Source organism: Gymnoscopelus microlampas (assembly GCF_963454915.1).
Source record: "Gymnoscopelus microlampas genome assembly, chromosome: 22".
Taxonomy (NCBI): Eukaryota; Metazoa; Chordata; class Actinopteri; order Myctophiformes; family Myctophidae; genus Gymnoscopelus; species Gymnoscopelus microlampas.
In genome coordinates this window covers 4,770,867-4,792,119 of record NC_139959.1, presented here as the reverse complement: position 1 = coordinate 4,792,119, position 21,253 = coordinate 4,770,867, and the positions used below count along the sequence as shown (strand labels likewise).

The following is a 21,253-nucleotide window of genomic DNA, read 5'->3' as shown; positions in this document are numbered from 1 at the left end:
TTTGAATATATACTTTTAAAGCGAACATTTGTAACTCAAATCTTTGCTTCTGGGGATCTCTGGAACAACATATTTTGAGATATTTTTAAATTTTTATATTTTTTTAAATTTCAAATGTTTATATTTTTGTATTTTTGTATTTTTTACATTTCTTATGTAATAAAAAATGTAAACTATTAGAATTTAGAAAACATTTTTAGAATCGTAACCTCAGGTCTCAATGTGTTAAACCGAGGCATAAAGAGCTACGGTATGACTTACACAGTCTCATGCCAACACGCCATCACTCCATTCCTCACTCCCGACATTCATACAGCCCATTCAGAAGAAGAAGCACAGCTCTGCGTTTAACACCCACAAAGATATATAAAACATTAGCTTAATGCACTAATGCTGTAGTATCGTTCTCTCCACATGACGCAAACGTCACCGTGCACTTTGCTCAGTAATGGCACGATATTTCCAACCGATGTTGTAATGCTTGTTATTTGACAAGACTCACACCCCACACCAGTGAGGTATATAAGATCCCAGGAGGAAAATCACAAGAACTGTCCAAACTGGGACAATTCTGTATATAGTATATAGGCTAGTTATTTTAATGCACGCTTAAACTCAGACTCTCTGTAGGCCCAGAACTCTTTGAATGGATTTCCAGGCGTCATTCGGTCCGGCGATTTTTCTCTTTCTCTCCCTTATCTGAAAAGATAGTAAATGACTACAGCGAGCGTGGGGGGCGGGGCTATTATTCCTCCAATACAAGCCAGGGTAGAGAGACACTATAATTCAGCTGTAAGTAGGCAGTGCCCCAAGGACCGCTAAAACCAGATTAGAAACTCCAGAGCGAATTTAGCATAACGGTGAGCAGGTGAGAACAGTGTGCCTGGGACCCGCCTCGCCCCTTACGCCAGCAGTGAAGGGATTAAGCTCCAAGAAGTGGAAAAGCAGGCTTATGCTGAATGAAAATAGCACAATAGTACAATGCGCATGGATTAAAGAAAAAATAAAGTCTCACAATTGAAAATGATCGTATGATGACCAAGTCCTAATGTGCGATTTGTAAAACATTATGAAAAGAGCCCCCTCCCCCAATAGTAATAGCGCTGATTCCTAGACAATTAACACATTAGGTGCGTCCACACACACGCGTCGAGTCACCGGAAGTTCCATCCACTCCAATGATATGGATTTGATTTCCGTTTTTTCCCATATCATTGGAGTGGATGGAACTTCCGGTGACGCGCGTGTGTGTGGACGCACCCAATATGTGAAATTATGATGTTTAAGTAACCTTGTTCCTGCTGTTCCACTCATACTGCTGCCAACCAGGTGAGGAAACCACAGATTGAGGCTTTAAGCTTTCCTTTTATATGAAATATCCAAGACTAGATTTTATGGAAGATGCTTCAAGTTCTGAATATATATTGCTAGTTTGACCACTTCAAATGCTCTAAACTTAAAATAATAAGGGAAAATTGCCTAAAGAACAGCTCTGAGCTTGTAGAAGCTATTTTCACTGCGCAACATGCTTCCACAGAACATTGGTTCTCAAAGTGGGGTCCGGGGACCCCCAGGGGTCCTTGAGGGAGTTTCAGGGGGTCCCCAGTTAAATGATGAGGAACCAAATGGACCCTTATGGGTCTGTAACTCTGAGAGTGTACAAATGGAACCAAATGGATCCATTTGGTTCCATTTGTACACTTTCAGAGTTAAATTAACAATGATTTTACAATATAAATTGGGGTCCCAGAGATAGGAATGCCATTAAATGGCGGTCCGTAGCCTAATGCATGTCAAACTGGGGGTCCTTGAAATTAAAATGGTTGAGAATCACTGCTAGAGCCGTAAAAATATGGGACGGCATGGTTAAAGTTAATGTGTTTATCCACAGCGAGTCAGAGGTACAGCAAATTAACTAAAATGTGCTAAGAGGTAATTAGAGCATGCGTTAGAATGTGTGTTATGGAGCTCTCATTACCAAACAGCATGTCCCGTAGCATGTCGTTTATGGCAGCAACATGTAAACACAAAAAATAAGTTAGTAGTCGACTTGTGAAGCGCTGAAACAGGGATTCAAATTAATTACCAAAAAACACACTAAAATGTGCAAAGGACTCCTTTGTTATGATAATTGGCCCCCTGTGTCATACGCCAGTTCTGGCGAAGTGCCTAGCGTACAACACATTATCATATCCACTGCCCGCCAAGTCAGAATCCCCGCCAAGTCAGAATCCCCCCCAAGTCACGCTTCCTGTGCCGTTTTTGTTGTTAGAACAAAGGTGGAACATACTGGAAAATATTACTGAAATGAGGGCTTTGTGTGGTCAAATGCCAATTAGCAATTCATTTGATTACATTTCAGATGCAAGTTATTCAAGGAAAAGCGTCAGGGGAAGGGGGCAAAGTGGTTTTCCTGTTACCAACGCTTTAGGCACCTGCATCTCCATAGAAACTAAGTTGCTCCTGCGGCATAAGCTCTAGCATAAAAGGTATTATTTTGAGTGAGAATAAAATTAATTAAAGAGTTGACAACATCTCATGAGACACTGGTTTTCAAAATGGGGGGTTTACTGGGAAGGGGAGGGAAATGGGAGGGAATGCTAAACATCCTAAACATACATAAAACATACATTATATATCGCTGCTGTCAGACAGAAACCTCACAGCTCCATATTTCAACTTTTATGTTTTTCCTTAAATTAATGCCCTACATCATCATACAAGAGTGTCACGCAAATAGCAGATCTACAATCTCACAATGTGTCACAAAATGTGAGCTTGTAGATCTCAAATATAAATATAAATATATATATATATATATATATATATATATATATATATATATATATATATATATATATATATATATAAAAATATATACACACAATATATATATATACATACAGTATATATAAAGCTTGTAGAGTGGCTAATTTTTACTATTGTTTTATTTTTAAGCCATTTCACAATGGGGGGTGGGGGTCACATCCAGATGAGGCTATGGCTATTTGGGGGTCTTTTGGCATGGAAAAGTTTGGGAACCACCGTCATAAGCAACTCCCCTCCACCAAGACAGGAGCGGGCAGTAACCCACAGGGGAAAGAGACCGACAACCTGACTGTTGCCATGACAGGTAACGGCTCTCCTCTTTTCCTCTTAACCCATTCAATCCGGGAACGCATCTGTGTCATTTTTAGATTTATTTGGGCTATTCAAAAATAGCAGATATACAAGCTTGTAGATCTGCTATTTTTTGAAAAATCTTGAAAAAGTGTGCACATCTTTGAATATATATATATATAATTATTTTTTAAAGCGAACATTTTTTACTCAAATCTTTGCTTCTGGGGGTCCCTGGAACAACATATTTTGAGATGGGGGCCAAATACATATCATTTTGGGGGTCCTTGACATGAACAAAGTTGATTTGTTCAAAAAACTATTAGGATTTAGAAGACATTTGTAGAATCCCCAGAAGCAAAGATTTGAGTTAAAAAAAAATTACTTAAAAAAAATAATATATATATATATATATATATATATCTCTTGCACCTATAATTGACGGCCAAACTCATGGGGCTACACATGTGTGTGTGCGCGGTCTCCACGCACACACATGGCCCAACTAACTCCACATTTTACCCCAAAATTCCTCAATATTCTGCCTCTGAACCGGCTGCTTCCCATACCGTTACTCTACTTCCATGATGTACAATAAATATGAAACGCATTATGCCCCAATACTATGCAAATCTCTTCCCCAGCGCGAAATTCACTTCCGGGTGCTTATTTTGATCTGACATCAGAGAACCCACATATTTGGGCATAACTGATATAGGCAGCTCCATATATGGAGATGTCTGACACTATCTGACATCACCATAATGACAGGGGCACAGCCATCACGGTCCCATATTTGGGCATAACTGATATAGGCAGCTCCATATATGGAGATGTCTGACACTATCTGACATCACCATAATGACAGGGGCACAGCCATCACTATAAAGGACCTGGATGCCCTGGCCAATGCCAGTGTCCTCAGCGACAGGAGGCCATAGCAGCAGCCAAACCCACTACATTGCTTGCCTTCTTCGAACTAAACAGCCAGGACCCTGAAGCAAGGCAATATCTATACATGCAGATTCCCGAACACTACACATGGAAGGCCCACATGTGGAATAAAAGAGTCCACGCACCCAAGGACAGGGAAATTCCACGTACAATAGGAAGAATGTCCAATGTATCCGTGCTCCAAGGAGAAAGATTCTACTTGAAACTGCTCCTAGCACATATCAGAGGACCACAGACCTATGAGGACCTTAAGGTACATGATGGCAACCACTATGACACTTTCAAAGACACAGCTCTAGCCATGGGCTTGCTTCAGGACGATCTAGAATGGATTACCGCCATGCATGAGGTGTCACGCTACGCATCTCCAAGGAAGGTCCGCGAAACCTTTGCCATCATCCTCCACTACTGTCACCCATCAGAGCCCAAACATCTGTATGACAGATTCTTTGCAGAGCTCAGTGAAGACTTTCTCCATGCGGAGGCCACTGCACAAAGGTGCCCCACAGACGCAGTAGACACAACATTCATACAAAATCAGCTACTGCTTGCAATTGATGATGAACTCTCACAAATGGGCAGCGGTCTATCCAACTACAATGACATGCCACAGCCAAGACCACTAACTGCGCAGGAAAGGCTGACACAAATCTTCAGATCTGAAAAATTCAACATAACACAGCAACAACAAATTGTACAGTCGCTTGCTCCTAAGCTCACTGCGGAACAAATGGCACTCTGCGAATCCGTCTATCAGGCAGTGCATGCCCCACAAGAAGAAACCATCACACGCCAGTTCATTCTCAACTCCCCTGCAGGATATGGCAAAACCTTTACCTTTAAGGTCATTGCTGCTACGATACGCGCAGAGCATGGCATTGTGCTGTGTGTGGGCAGCACAGGCTTGGCAGCACAGAACCTGGAGGGTGGTAGGACCGCTCATTCACGATTTAAGATCCCAATCCCCATATTCCAAGACTCTGTCTGTGCCATCAACGCAGAGTCCAATCTGGCCAAGCTCATTAAAGACAGCAACTTAATCATCTGGGACGAGATTTTCATGTTGACCGCTTTAACGTCGAGTGTGTGGAAAGAACACTGAGGGATCTCATGCACTCACAGCAGCCTTGGGGTGGCAAAACTGTCCTCCTGGGTGGAGACCCAAGGCAAACCCTCCCCGTTATCAAAAGAGCAGGCAGGCCCCAGATAGTTTCAGCATGCATCCAGATGTCAACACTCTATCCTCACATGAAACACCACAAGCTAAACCTCAACATGAGAACACACGCAGCAGAGAAGGACTTCTCCCACTATCTCCTTGCATTAGGGGAAGGAACACTCCCACACGAGGAGGACACAGAATGGCAGGTCCGCATTCAACCCCACCACTTGGTTCACGATCTCCAAACTCTCATTTCATTCACCTTTCCTGACTTGCAAACTGGATGTGTCAACAAAGACAACCTTCTCAATGGCACTGTATACACTCCTCTGAATAATGACATTAGAGAAATCAACAACATATGCCTGGCAGACTTCCCTACAGAACAGAGAGTCTACTTTTCAGCCGACACAATTCTGGAGGACGACCACAAGGACTCCATGCCTGTGGAATTCCTCAATTCACTGACACCCTCTGGAATGCCTGATCATAACCTCAAGTTGAAAGTAGGAGCCCCAGTCATGCTGCTGAGAAACCTGCAAGCAGGTCCCGACCGCACTCTCAAGAATGGCACAGAATGGTGGTACTGCAGATGATGGACAAAATCATTGAGTGTGAGATTGCAGCTGGCACAAACAGGGGTGAAAAAATCTTCCTCCCAAGGATACCTCACTATGACAGAGATGAGGAGCTTCCCTTCACCTTCATCAGACGACAGTTCCCTATCCGCTTAGCTTTCTCTGTTACCATCAATAAGGGGCAGGGGCAAGAGAACGAACGAGTTGGCATCTACTTGCCTCAACCTGTGTTCGCTCATGGCCAACTCTACACAGCCTTCTCCAGGGGAAAGAGAGCCAGCGCCGTCAAAGTTTTCATTGTGAACAATGATGAGGGAATTACTGACAAGTTGTTTATCCCGAACTCTTTTATTAATCCAAACATGCTCATTCAAACACTTTGCATGTGCTGCTACTCCCTGATTGCATAGTGACAAATGACCTTCATTCTTCAACATAATTGCCATTGCCTTTGTTTGTATTCTCCCCCCAATGCAACATACTGTACACCTGCTCCTGATTAATGCTCACTGTTAATGTTATTCTGGATGTCATTTCATTTCACTGCTATTTTGCCTTTCTCACATTTACATGTTGCCACCAACACTGTCCGACATCACACCATGCCAATAAACCATGCTATCTAACAAACAATGCAATCTCATTTCAATCAACAACAACACGCCTACATTCATACCCAATACTTCTCTTGCCTCAATCACATTACTCAACACTACTACTTCCTTGCACACTACATGTACACACCTACACAGTGCGACGTCGCGCGGACGCTAGATGTGAGGGCCGCGCAGCGGCCCGAACTTCTAGTATATATAATTGCACAAATTTTCATGATTTAAAAAAAAAAAAAATAGCAGATCTACAAGCTCATAGCGCGGCACTCGGTGCCGCGCTATGAGCTTGTATATCTGCTATTTTTGAATAGCCAAATAAATCTAAAAATGATACAGATGCATTCCCGGTCTTAATGGGTTAAACCGGAGAATGTTGATGATGATGCTGTCAGAAGCCACCCACTGCTGCTTGCACACCCACGTTACCATAATGTGAACCAGCTGTGCCGTTGGAAATCCTTCTGTCGGCCAATTGGGAAACGACGTCAGTATTCATTTCCCGGGTAGGAAGAGTTATTGTGGCCATAACAATAACACTAAAGGAGGGGGTGGTAGTAAATAAAATGTCAGCAAGTACACTGGTCAGAACAGTGCGGCCAGGATTGATTCCTATACGCCACGGTGCCCGATACCGTAAATCAGTGGTTCTCAAACTTTTTTCCCATGTTAAGGACCCCCAAATTGATATGTATTTGGCCACGGACCCCCATCTGGAAAAAAAATAAAAATGCTTGTAGATCTGCTGTTTTTGAAAAGTGAACATATAAAAAGGGATAAAGTGGTTAAAATGATTGTGATGTGAATGCTGTAAATGTCTTCAGCTTTGGAATCTGACTCGTAGCCATTGTAAACAACTACCTTTACAGCATGATTGCTGAATTACTCCTACCAGTCATAAAAAAAGAAATTTGTTTTTAGACAAACAAATATTTTTACCCCCCGCTTCAGCAGCTGTCATCATTTCACCAGGAAATGGTCTTGTATCCATTTGGCAGCAAAACACCAGTAATCGTGTCGTAATATAATACTGAAACATCATGGTCCTGGTTTACCATCTTAAAGACAAAATTGTCTGCTGTAATAATGCAAGATAAAAGGATGGAGGGCTATGGCTACCACTGTGAAAAGCCCTACAGACTGCTCACAGATTAAGTCAAATAGACCTTTTTGAACAGGGAAGCGGAACTACCGCTGTTTCTTTGTAACTGAACAGGCAGCTCTGGTGGTGACAATGCAAAACGTTTGGCTGTCTTTCCAAAAAGGAAAAACTATATTTCTGGCACAGATAACACAAAGCTAATGACCTCAGCTGGCAGCATCGCTCTGGGGCCGTCACCCCTCTCTGACGCTGGCTCAAACAACCCCCGGCACACACGTCCAGTGAAGTTGGTGCCAGTGTTGCCAGATTTTACGAGAGAAATAAGCAACCAGGGCTATGAAAACAAGCCCAAAAGAAGTGACTAGGCTACGGCTATTTGGAAATGGCAGACGTGCTGCGACGCGTTACGAGCATGTAGATCTGCTATTTTCAAAGAAAGAAAAAGAAAAACATATTTTTCAAGATCATATAATTAACACAACATATTTTCAGATGGGGGGTCTGCGGACAAATATATAATCTAGGGGTCCTTGCCAAGAAAATGTTTGAGAAACACTGGTTTAAACGACATTAGGAAACAAGCCCAAATAAGCAACTTTACAGAAAAACAAGCCCAAAGTTGCTTACAATAAGCGGACATGGCAACACTGGTTGGTTCCCCCGGCTCCTCCTAATTCACATCTGGCCCTTACACAGGCCTTACCTGCTTATCGCTCGTGACTATACTGTGGGCGCTCGCTCTGCTGAATATTTGTCACTGTCGTGGCTGTGGCATGGAGGAGACAGCAGGGCCCCAGAGGGGGGCCGTTTGGCGAGCCTGGCAGCGCTCAACGTTTCAATTAGAGACTCAGTGAAACATGGCGGCTCTGATCCCCTTCCTGCTCAAATGCACTGTGGCCCGTAAAACTAATTACCACCGGTCAATAGGATCAGAAAAACACAACCTGGACTGAGCAGAGGGGAGGGGGGTGCAGATAAACGTGCACCGACTCGAGGCGAGAAGACTGGGAGAGATACGCTTCCTCACTGACACACACGCACGCGCGCACGCACACACACACACACACACACACACACACACACACGATAAGTTCAACAATCGGGTTTGAAAGTGCGCAGAGTGACACAGTCTAGTCCGGAGGTACTCAAACTATAGATCGGGACCCCAAATGGGGTCGCAGGAAGGTAGGCACATGGACAACTGAAAAAAGAAATTGTATCATTCCCATTAAGGCTGCTTAATTTGTTTTTGAAAAGCCTGCGACTACATTTTCTTTCTTTCTTTCTTTCTATCTGTCTGTCTGTTCGGGCAACAGGTACTACTCCTACAGATTCTGTCCAAAATTCACACAAATCGGTACACATCGTCTCTGGTGTCATGTGATCAAGATGACTCTTGATTTTTCAGATACTATTCCGATTGACAATGTGACTGCATTCTGTTTGCGGTCTCTGGGTAGGCAACCTGGCCTGGCGGAGACCTGTGCTCCGAGGAGCACACTTTTCTAGTTATCATTATTCACTTGTCTGATCTGTGAACAAAGTCATGTGGAAGACTGGGTTCAACTTCTTGGCAAACTTCTAAAATGCTGACCTTTTCTTCACTGGGGCAGAAATCATCTTCACCAACATCATCAACATGCACAGACACGTGCAGAGCTACATGCACGGAGGCACACCTTATCGTCTATTGACAACTATAAGTGAGGTGGATTAATGGTCTGCTATTTCAGCTTAACCACTGTGAAAACAATAGAATAAGGAGAGATATGTTTTGCTCCTCAGAAGGCTATGAACTGCTATAGCCAGCAGCATTTAAATCAGACGAGAACCACAATGACTCGTCGCGGTGGTTGTGTTCCAATCTCACCTCCTGATCTCTACGCCATGCCCCAACATCACGGCTCAATTGTACAGAATTGCCCTCACGATGAACTATGGCACAAACCATGGGAGGATAGGGTTCCAATTCTCTCCAGAACAGAATCAGTCTTTCATTCCTCTTATCGGCCAAGGGCACTCGACAAACACGAGGAGCAGGCCCATTATCTATTTGCATTCCAAAAGGAGAATCATTCCTTACTTCAAACACCCATTTTGGCGGCGTTGCTTATCTTCCCCATTAAGAGGCTGTTGTGCTGAATAAGCACGAAACCAGAGGAAAAACTGCCACCGCTTAAGTACACAGTACAGCTGTAGTCTTCGCATATTTTATGGCATGCTTGCAACACTTAAACCCTATATAAACTTCATTGACCGGAGTTCCCCATGGGGTCTATTCTAGGCCTCCTCCTTTTTGTTGTATGTTGCTGTCAATGTCAAGGACCCCAAAATGATATGTACTTGGCCGCGGATCCCCATCTCAAAATGTTTTGTTCCAGGGACCCCCAGAAGCAAAGATTTCAGTTACAAATGTTCGCTTGAAAAATATATATACATATATATTCAAAGATTTGCACACATGTTCTTGATTTTTCAAAAATAGCAGATCGTAGCGCGGCACTCGGTGCTGCGCTATGAGCTTGTATATTTGCTATTTTTGAATAGCCAAAGTGTAAAAGAATGCTTTTTTGCTCCGCGAGGTTCCCAGTTCGAGCCCAGGCTCCCCAAGAGTTAGTGTCGAAGTGTCCTTGAGCAAGAAGCTGAAGCCCTAATTGCTCACGATGAGCAGGTTGCTGCTGCCTTGCATGATTTCCTCCGCCATCGGTGTGTGAATGTGTATGTGAATGGGTGAATCTATGTAAAGCGCTTTGGATAAAAAGCGCTATGTAAATGCACCATTTACCTTATATTCAATGTTGTTCGTTGTTGAATATACTGTAAATGCGTTGACAGCAACCTCTCACACCAAAGTGCTAGTTTGACTTGCTGTCAATCTCAACAGCTGACTCCCGCATGCTCACTCCTACTCTCTTTTAGCATAATCTGTCTTGGACATATAGATACATGGTCGTCATTCTTAACCAGTCAGCATTATTATTATTATTGTGCTGCCACTTAGTATAGCAAATATCCTTATTTGCCCTTTTAGGATAACATCTCTGTGTATGAGAGGTGTCCAAGATGAGACCTCAGGGAGCTTCTGCCCTGATGGGCTGTTTGCCCAGGCCAGGAGGCCTGGGGCTATATGTAATGCTGTTTTTATGCTTGAATCTTCTTCAATAAATCAACAACACTTCACCCTGTCTGGAATATTGATATTTCTCAAAATAGCGTTGTGAACTGTAGATCTGCAATTCTTGCCAAATGTTTGACCCAGAATAGGGACGCAAAGGATCACGAGGGATGATGTGGTTAACTACCACTGCCCTTTTGCCGGATGCCCTTTAAGAATTGTTTTAACCCATTAAAGGCATTGTAGGGAGTTCAGACATAATCAAAGAAAAAAACTGTTGTCAAACACCGCCCCTCCAGCAGTTCTTTTCCCCGACCACCAGGGGGTGACGCAGGTGGGACTTTTTAAATGAGTCATGCCCAAAATAGGTTGCCTTATGCGGATACAATTCGCGGAAATGCCCGACCCTACGGTTCTCTGAATTTATATTTTTAAATAGGCTCTTTCATGATAAATTGACCACATATATGAAGCTAAACAACTAAATTCTATCCAAACGATTTTTTAAAAGTAAATTATGTGCCTCAAAAAAGAAGTTTGAGAGCGTTTTAAAACCGAAAGTAAAAAGTTGATACGGGCACGGACGCGCACGGACACGCACATGCGTGCGTTAATTTACGACCCGGACATAAACAACATGAACATAAACAGAAGGGAAAATACGGATTTCAGACAGAGGACTGTGTTTCAATGAAGGAAAACACCCCAGCATCATTATACAGTGGCTGATAGAGGGGAGAAAATGCAAAAAATATATATATACATATTTTTTTAATTTAGGCTTAATGTTCCCTACAATGCCTTTAAGACCTGGAACGCATCTGTGTCACTTTTAGATTAGCAGATATACAAGCTCATAGCGCGACACAGAGTGCCACACAAAGTTTGAGAACCACTGACATAGCAACATAAGTTTTTTCAAAAAACTGTTGGGATTTAGAAGACATTTTGTAGAATCAGAGCCTCAGGCCTTAAAAGTAAAGTTTATTGTCAGCCTTAATGGCTTTTCACTGCACCATGGAACTGTTGAGAATGGTTTAATAACCATTTCCATTTGCGCCACGGTTTGTCACTGAAGACTTTAAACCGCGCCCAGTCGACACAATAATGGCTGAAACCGATCTGGTAGGACTTCGGGAGGAGTCCCTAATGACAGATATTCAATTAGTGGTTTTAGTCCTTGCGGTGGAAAAAGCACTCTTGAGAGTGAACACAGAAGGCTACTTCAATTGCATGTCTGAATAATAACGCTGGAGGAGGAGAGGCAACACATTTCCCGAAACCACAACTATAGAAGACTACAGTCGTTACCTATAAACACTCAATTACATGTTATCACATGGTTGGTTACACGCTGGTCAGGTAAGTAGCTCAGGTTCTCACCAGACAAATGGCTTTGTGTAAAATACAGACATGGATCACAACTCTGCAAAGCACCTCCATTCCATCAGAGACTAGGGATCTGGGCATGAAGGTCCATTTTGGTAAAGGCCTGATCAGTTTCCGTATTTTTTACCCCATTTTGTGCTCGGTCTGTCATATAAACATACAGTGTCTACAACAGGGGTCTTCAACAGGGGTCCGGGACCCCTAGGGGGTCCTCAGAGTTACTACAGGGGGTCCGCCAAATCTTTGTGTGATATTATTTATTTTTTAACCTTAACCACTTGAACCCTAGTTGAATCTGAAATACAATTTTATACAATATAGAGGGGGTCCCTGCTTCATCTCTCTCTCAGCTAGGGGGTCCTTGGGCTGACAACGTTGAAGACCCCTGGTCTACAAGGTAGAAATGGACCTCATTCTCTTATCTTTTCACCAAACGCTGATAAGATGTTGTGGTTTAGAATTCCGACCAAGCATGCAACAAAACACTTCAAATGCTCAACATTTTTAAATAGCCTACCGAAAATAGCCCCATCTACAAGCTAGATCGGCTATTTTCGCTGTGCAACATACTTCCATAGAAGACATGCTGGCTTCTATGGAATCCAAATGACTGAAATCAGTCGTGGCGACTGAGAACTTTAATCTATGTGTGGGACTTAAGTACAAGTGGGAATCGACAGAATGACTAAAAGAGAGGAAAAAACATAAAAAGAATAGAAGAGCCTTTAGTGTCAGTGAAGTCTTTTCAATCCTTCAAGTCAAAGGAAAAAGTTTGGTGTTAATTAGTGTGGCTGATAGATGATATGATACAAGAGAAAATGCTTAAAGGTGGTTTGAGTGACATTGCTTCATTAAAATAGTGTTGAATCTATATGCCGAAAGCAATCATTGCTGTAGAGTGTTTGTTCAGTAATAGGGTGTCTCCCCGTCTCTCTAGCTCTTTAGTAAACATACAATATATATACACATCTTAGTTAGGATACCAATGTGATCCAATCAGGAGAGAGAACTCATACAGGATACATGATAAAGAAGTGAAATTGTAAGTGATGGAAAGGAAAAAGGGGGGGGGGGGGGGGGGGGGGGGCGGAGAGCAGAGCACTATCAAATTGAAGTTGATAAATGATTTTGTAAATACTTTGTGGTGTTCTCTTTCCTGATTGGATAAAATTGGCATCCCAACATGAAAATGGATCAAATATCACTTACACCACCTATAAAATGTTGACTTGTGTTAAGCCATAGTGTGCCCTTCTAGCTAGCTGCATCACCACCACAACAAAATCTAGATAAAAGACCAGCAACAAGGAGCTGCAGTTTCTGGTACATAATGTGGAGGCAACAGCACTCAGCACTGTGCTGAATATTTCAGTATGGTTTCATGGAACACAATTTGCTCTTTCCCAGTACTGCACTGATGTTCAGAACAGAAACACATTCTTCTGTGCATTCTACTGTGCAGTACACAGCCCTCGGTGGGAAATTGAATGAGCCTGGCGAGTAAGTGGAGTAACCACACATTCAAATGAAACATTTTAAGACATATAGGCATGACTTGAGAATATCTTATCACGCCACTGAGAAACTCTGCCTTGGGGCCAGGCTTCACTTCACACACATGGAGACGAGTTTTCTGTCAATCGCAGTCGATGCTTTATCTTATTACCAGCCAAGTGAACAACAGGACTAAATCTATGCTAATGAGATTGTTTAAATTGATTGCACAGTGCCACTGTTGGAATGTGTGTCTCTCTCTTCCCAGCTGAAAATATTGAAACTCTCGGCAAGCAGATAAAAAACGGCACTACGTGAACGCAAGCCGTAGAATAGACGCTCAGTGCCTCCTCCTCACTCTGCTGGTGTTTGCACAACGCAAGGCTTGTCAAATCCAAACAAACATTATTCTTCTCAATAACAGTTACAGTTTACTTTGTGTCAAAGTGCTATCCATGGTGCTGAATTCTCATAGCACTCTCTCTGAAACTCTACTTTGCCAATACAATAGCCTCCTAAATAAAATCCAACACAATGTCGGTAAAATACTATATGTATATATATATATATATATATATATGTATATATATATATATATATATATATATATATATATATATATATATAAATAAATAAATACGTTTGTGTGTGCACTGGGGGGGTTCTGGTAGGAGGCCATCACAACAGCCTGAACTAGGGCCCGCCGTAACTAAGTTATGCCCCTGACATTACATCGAATAAGTATACACTACAGTACATATTGTCTGTCAGGTGGAAACCATTATGTCCAAAACTGTTCATTCAAATTCAAAAATAGCAAAATCAGCAGATCTACAAGGTCAAAACGTGTCGTGTCGCTTCACGCCGCAGCTTGCGGATCTGCTACTTTTGATGCTTTTGTGTGCCGCTGTAGTATGATCAAGTAGGGCGTTAAAAAAAAACACAACAGCAACGATATATACTGTATGTGGGGAATCGATTTGTGTTCATTCTCTTCTGGGAGAGAGGAGTTTTTCCTCTCAGCCCCTGAAAAAGCCAACTCGGCCCAGGCTTTACCATCTCTATCTTCTGAAGTAGTCTACTAGCTGGAGCTGCTACAAATTAAACTTCCACAAGCCAGAGTGTCCCTTGCTGTTGAGCTTCAATGCACACTGATGCAACTTTTCCCAGCTTCCCATGGCATGCAGGGCTCTACAACGTAGACAGCTCACTCGGTACTGGAAGGGTTGGTTGGTGTAATGATCTCAAGGTCTTTGCCGTTCAGCATTGCGAGCTTCAACACAGCTTGATTTCGTTTGCCGTCGGGCAGAAACCTCTTTTCGTGTCACACAAAAGCATCAAAAGTAGGAGATTTGCAAGCTCGAAACGCAGCCCAAAGCGTCGTGTTCTGAGCTTGTCGATCTGCTACTTTTGAATTTGAATTCTGAAAAGTAACAATTTTGGATATACTGTATGAGGTTTCCACCCGACAAGAGACTATTTGTTTTCTTCTGTACCCCCCCCCCCCCCCCCCCCAGACACACACACACACACACACACACACACAAAAAAGAAAAAAAAACTTCCTCTGTACTTGACGACTTGTCTTATTCCAGCCAAAAACAGCCAAAACTTTGCACATTTCGATCTATAAGGCAGATGGATGTATAATAGCAATTTGAAATGCTTAATACAGTATAAATAACCAGATGTTATTTTAAATGCCTTTTACAACCATGCATTATGCTCAATGGTATCCTACAAAAAAAGAATGGAGTAGAAGAAATGTGTTGTTCATTCAAACAAAATGGTTTCATTTCAGACAAACAATATGGAAATCAATGTCCCGTATTCTCATGAAATCCAAATGGGAAAAACACTTTCATTCAACTTTGTTCTTCCAGTGAAATCCAGGCTGTGTTTTTGTTGAGGAAGGTACTTTATTTTCCCCTAAATTTACTCTTGGAGGCAGAAGCAAACAAACAGCAACTGCTGTGGGATTTTCATCTTATAACAATGTCTTTTCACCGAACAAAAGTGTGTTTCTTTACTGAATTAAATAATTGATAATTAAATGATAGTTTATTTAACCGATTGTCATTTCTGTGTCGACTAGAGCATTGGTTCTCAAAGTGGGGTCCGGGGACCCTCAGGGGTCCTTGGATACCAGGGGGTCCCCAGTTAAATAAGCTAATATGGTATCACAATCATTTTAACCACTTTAACCATATTTTATTCTTTGGCTATTCAAAAATGGCAGATATACAAGCTTATGAGCTTGTAGATCTGCTGTTTTTGAAAAATCGTGACAATTTGTGCATATCTTTGAATATACATATAAAATTTGTTTTTAAGCGAACATTTTTAACTCAAATCTTTGCTTCTGGAGGTCCCTGACACAACATATTTTCAGATGGGGGTCCGCAGCCAAATACATATAATTTTGGAGGTTCTTCAGGACATGAAAAGGTTTGAAAACCACTGGACTAGCGGAAGCAGGACAGTTTGATAAACTAGTAGTTGATCAGCTGTGCACAACCCTAGCTTTGATTCTCGCAATCCTTATACCAATATACCATTGTCACACTCACTGCAAGTCACACTGGAGCAGAGCTCCAAAGTTAATTGCCTAAAAATGTTAATTAGGTGCAAAAGTAAGCCCAGTACACACCATCCAAGATCCTGACCCATCGCAATACATTCCGCCCGCGCATCCCTTTCTGCAATAATGAGGGTAGAGTGGTGTGACTGTCTATCTCTGGGGACTTGCTGCTAGGTGATTATTGGACAGTCATTGCGGTTGTTGCCATCTCTGGTGAGGTGCCCCCTATCTCTGTGCTCTGTCCCTCGGACCACAAGGCCTACCAGCACACCATCAATCAGAACACTGCAACAGGACCCCACATGAGCACAGCATGTGTGCGCTGTGTGTGTGTGTGTGTGTGTGTGTGTGTGTGTGTGTGTGTGTGTGTGTGTGTGTGTGTGTGTGTGTGTGTGTGTGTGTGTGTGTGTGTGTGTGTGTGTGTGTGTGTGTGTGTGTGTGTGTTTGTGCGGGTTTGTGAGGTGGTGGGTGGATGGATGGATGTCTGGTGTATGTGTGTAGCTGTCTGCATAATGCATGCGTGTGTGTGTATCTTGCATCCATCAGAGTTTGCTGCCTAGGGTGTTTGCTTTAAGTGAGTGATATCTTTCACTTTGTACATTTAAATGTTTTTTAACACTTAAGAACGGTCAGGTCATCACTAGCTACCCTGATATAGTCTATAATCAGCACCAGCAAATACAGCAACCAGCTTTTTCCTCATGACTTTCTTTAACGCCAATTACACGAAAACAAAACCTTTGACACAGAACAGAGAAAATACATTATCTGTGGATCATTTTTGAGGTTCAGCAGCAAATACAATTATTCATTCTTTTCCATTAAATGGAAAAAAAACAAGGGAAGCTAGAGGTGTGGATAGCTGAGTCAGGTGTGACGTCACGTTTGGGGGGGTGTCTGATACAACTTAATTGTACGTGTGTAAATAAGTGTAAGTAAGTGTAAAAATAGACCCAGTATGTTTCTGCCCAAAGTTGCTTTGTTGTTTTCAGCATCCTCTGTTGGGGTTATGATGATTAGGATTAGACATTTAGAGGTTCGGTTTAGGGGATGGAATTAATTACATTAAACTCGAGTTAAACATGATGTGTAGAAGACTATACTTAGTTGCATGCCAGTGTCATGCACCGAAAAATGTCCGATGTATGAGCTCACTTATAGATCTGCCTTGGCTTTAGGCTTACAGCTAAAAAAGGCATATAAATAATTGTAAAAATGGCATTCATAAAAGTCGCCGTCCTAAAATGTTGGTGTCCTCACAAATATAGCAATTCAAACCTGTGTGTGTGTGTGTGTGTGTGTGTGTGTGTGTGTGTGTGTGTGTGTGTGTGTGTGTGTGTGTGTGTGTGTGTGTGTGTGTGTGTGTGTGTGTGTGTGTGTGTGTGTGTGTGTGTGTGTGTGTGTGTGTGTGTGTGCGCGCGTGCGTGGGAGGGGGTGGGTGGGTGTGAGTGACAGCAGGAGAAGACACTCTGCTAGGCGGCATACAGCCAAGTGTCCCTCTCACCTTCACTGTCATCTCTAAAAGACAAGCAGTAGTACAGGAAGAGTCTGACAATGACAGATGCAGTCCAAAGTAACAGTAGTTCTTCCTACTCTACAGAGTTGAGTCCTGTGATGCCCAGGGTTTGGCAAAAAGGACTGATTCCTATATGTGGCAATATGCAATCCGCTAACTGGGATGAATTTTCTTCACGTCTGATCCAAATATGTTTACATCATGGCTGCTGTAGAGCCGTGTACTTGCATTCCAAGTCCTACACGTGAATCTACTGGCTGGTGCTGCTGGTGTGTACTGCAAATGAGTATTATATCGACGCCGTCGGGCAGAAACCTCTTATCTCCATATTCTAACTTAACGCCCTACTTGATCAGACTACAGTCTCACACAGAAGCATCAAAAGCAGCAGATCTTCAATCTCAAAATGTGACGCAAAGCGACACGTTTTAAGCTTGTAGATCTGCTACTTTTGCTATTTTTTTATTTGAATCTTGAAAAGTAACAGTTTTGGACATATGAGGTTCTCAGACAGATGCTATACTGCTTCAGCAATAGCAAAAAATACACTTTCAATAGAACCTTTTCTTTCAATTTTAAGATTTTTAAAACAAATATTAAAACTATACTCCATTAATCTAACATCAATATGTTGTTAGATGCAATCATATCAACATGTCCAGCAGACAACCCCCCCCTGTGGACATTTCTAATAACTTTCCTGTCTCTGTGGTATTGGGTCAAAGCTGCTTCATCGTGCTGAACAAACCACAAAAGCTTCTGACTGCAACTGATGGGGGTCAGAAAAAATGGGACCTGCAGAGCAATGCATGCGCCATTCTCAAAACACTGGAAAAAAGACATAGTTTAACTCCTCGCCTGTGTGAATAGTGGTTTTCATATGTCAATGACGATACTTAATAGCAATTGTACATTACAATTGGCCAACTCAATTAAAGGTAAGTGATATGTTTCGGTTAAAACAAAAAGGTTTTTGTTAAGATTTATGTATTTATTTATTCTGGCAGTGAATGAGTTAAAAGGCTGAAGCACTATGTTCTGTGATACAGTGTCTGTTCAGTAACAGAGGTCTCCCAGTCTCTCCAGCTCTTTAATACACATAGGTGACACAATCTCAGCCAATCAGGAGAGAGTACCCATTTATCAGCTTAATTTTGTTGTGTTCCAGTTCCAATTGTGTCTGCTCATTTCTTTGTGTCGTTGCTTCAAATTCCACTTGTTTAATCTGCATGGATTGGATAAAATTGGTATCCTAACCTGAAAATGCATTTTCTGTTTAATAAAGAGTTGGAGAGACATTGAACTCCTGTTACTGAACAAAAAAACACTCTATAGCAATTAGTAGGCACCCACTATCAGAATATAGAGCTATATTTAACAGTCATTTAACCTTTAAATTTATCTTAAACAAAATGTTTTTCTTCCCCAGCCAATTAGTGAGCCGACCTTCCAGGTAACAGAGTGTGTGTGTGTGTGTGTGTGTGTGTGTGTGTGTGTGTGTGTGTGTGTGTGTGTGTGTGTGTGTGTGTGTGTGTGTGTGTGTGTGTGTGTGTGTGTGTGTGTGTGTGTGTGTGTGTGTGTGTGGGCTACTGCCAGTGAAAGTTGGCTTAATTGGAAACGTTCAAAGAATGACAGCTACTGATAATAATGGCCACAGTAGTGAAAACAGAGAGACGCTTAACAGTACCACGCACAGCCTTCCACACAAGAGGACGAGGTGACGGCGAGAGAGAGAGAATTCTTTGCTTTTATCAGGCCAATAATGTCATTGTCAAGGTGTACCAGAGAGGTGGTGACACTGCCTGCCTGGCTGCCTCATATATAATAAAAGAACAATATAAGTCACTGCGGTATATATATGCAAAGGTTTTACAAGACAAGGGCACAACGCTCACTTTATAGACAGTGTCACTGCCTGTGTGCGTAAAATAAAGCCTCTTTATAATAATACTCCATCGCGTTGCTCGCCAAAAAAGAACTGATTTACAGTCTAACAAGCTGCGTTTTCTTTTTTTTTTGGGGGGGGGGGGGGGGGGGTGAACGACAGACACTGTACCTGCTCTTGCTGAGCCTTCGACGGTTTCTCGTCCTTCGTCGTGGTCATGATCTCCTGCTACTTCTCCTGCTGCGACACGGTAACCGCACAGCTGGTCCTGATGGTCTGCTCGAGCGACACGGAAACGCACAGGTGCTCCAGATGATGATCCGAGGGCACCGACCGCTCGAGCGACACGAAACTACGCACACAGCAGGTGCTGCTGCTGATGGTCCGAGGGTACCGTACCGTACCGTGCTGTACAGTATAGTAGGCAGCGGAGACACCACGATAGGAATGATAATTCAAATGCAATATGCGCGTATTTATTGATGGTGTCAGTCTGTCCCCCCGACCCCACGCTGGCGGACGGTGTAGAAACGTGTAATAAGTGGAAGAAGCGAAGGGGAAGGGAAAGGGAAAGGCAGGGGGGTGAAAAGATTCTCTCAGTGGATGTGGGAGGGAGGAGATAGATAACGGCGAGAGAGCAATAGACCGGGCAACACTCCGTTAAATGCTTCATGTGGGAGCAATTCTCTCTCTCTCTCTCTCTCTCTCTCTCTCTCTCTCTCTCTCTCTCTCTCTCTCTCTCTCTCTCTCTCTCTCTCTCTCGCCCCCCCCTCTCTCCCTCTCTCTCCCTCTCCCCCCTCTCTCTTAAAACTTATTTTCTCTTTTTGCTGCAGAAAAGGAAAAAAAAAAACTCCAACTGTGTCATGATAAGAACCAATCTAATTTATTTTCAGAGACATGTTAAATTAATTAATTACATCTTACAGAACAGTTGTATTCCCTCTCAAACACTATGGAAATTAGTTATTAGGGTTTTTTGAAATGTTCTAAAATGTTAATTAATACCAATAGCTTTTATTTGGTTCTTCCTCCCTGCATGGGCTTTGTAACGCTTGTCTGCTTCACTTTGTTAATTAAAGTCAGGTGCCCTCTGTGAAGTCAATTACCTTGGACTCCCTGATGGAGGTCTGAGGACATGTGATCAGTCTTGCCAGATTTTGCAAGAGAAATAAGCAACCAGGTCTAGGAAAAAGAAGCGTCTATTATAGGCCACATGCACACTTTAAACCTAAATACTGTATACATCAGCTATTTGAAAATAGACGATCTACAAGCAAGGAATATTTGGAAGAGTTTTTAAACATCTGGTACGGGGGTTCCCTGGCACAAAACATTTTCAGATGGGGAGGGGGGCGGGGGGTAGGGACAAATACATATTCTCACATGAAAATATGTGAGAACCACTGGTTTAAATAATAATAATACAAATTTGGAAGCAAGCTCAAATAAGATTTTTTTATGTTAAAGCTAGAACTTTTTTACTGTTGTTTTCTCTCTTCTGTTTGTACCCTTTCAGTAATGTTTATATGTGCTCTTTTTTGTAATGATGCCTGTTTTCTGTATGGGGAGGGGACTACGGATGGAAATCAGCATTCTTGCTAAATCCAGTGTATTTACACGGCATTGTATGTGTGGTGTTCATTAATATGTGCTGCCCGTCCAGATAAACCTATAAATAAATAAGGAACTAGTACTTTAGAAACAAGCCAAAAAAAAACGCAACCCGTAACGGCCAATATTTACAAG

General features: G+C 42.4%; 1 protein-coding gene across 1 annotated transcript in view; it reads right to left on the bottom strand.

Moving 5' to 3' along the window:
- The window catches only part of LOC311038868 (A-type potassium channel modulatory protein DPP6-like), a 137,073-nt gene extending 117,325 nt beyond the window's left edge, over nt 1–19,748 (bottom strand). The window contains exon 1 of the mRNA XM_084048487.1: nt 19,679–19,748. Within this exon, the coding sequence (XP_083904613.1) occupies nt 19,679–19,726 (48 nt within the window). The 5' untranslated portion in view covers nt 19,727–19,748. The remainder of the gene's footprint in view (nt 1–19,678) is intronic.
- Nucleotides 19,749–21,253: the final 1,505 nt, after the last annotated feature.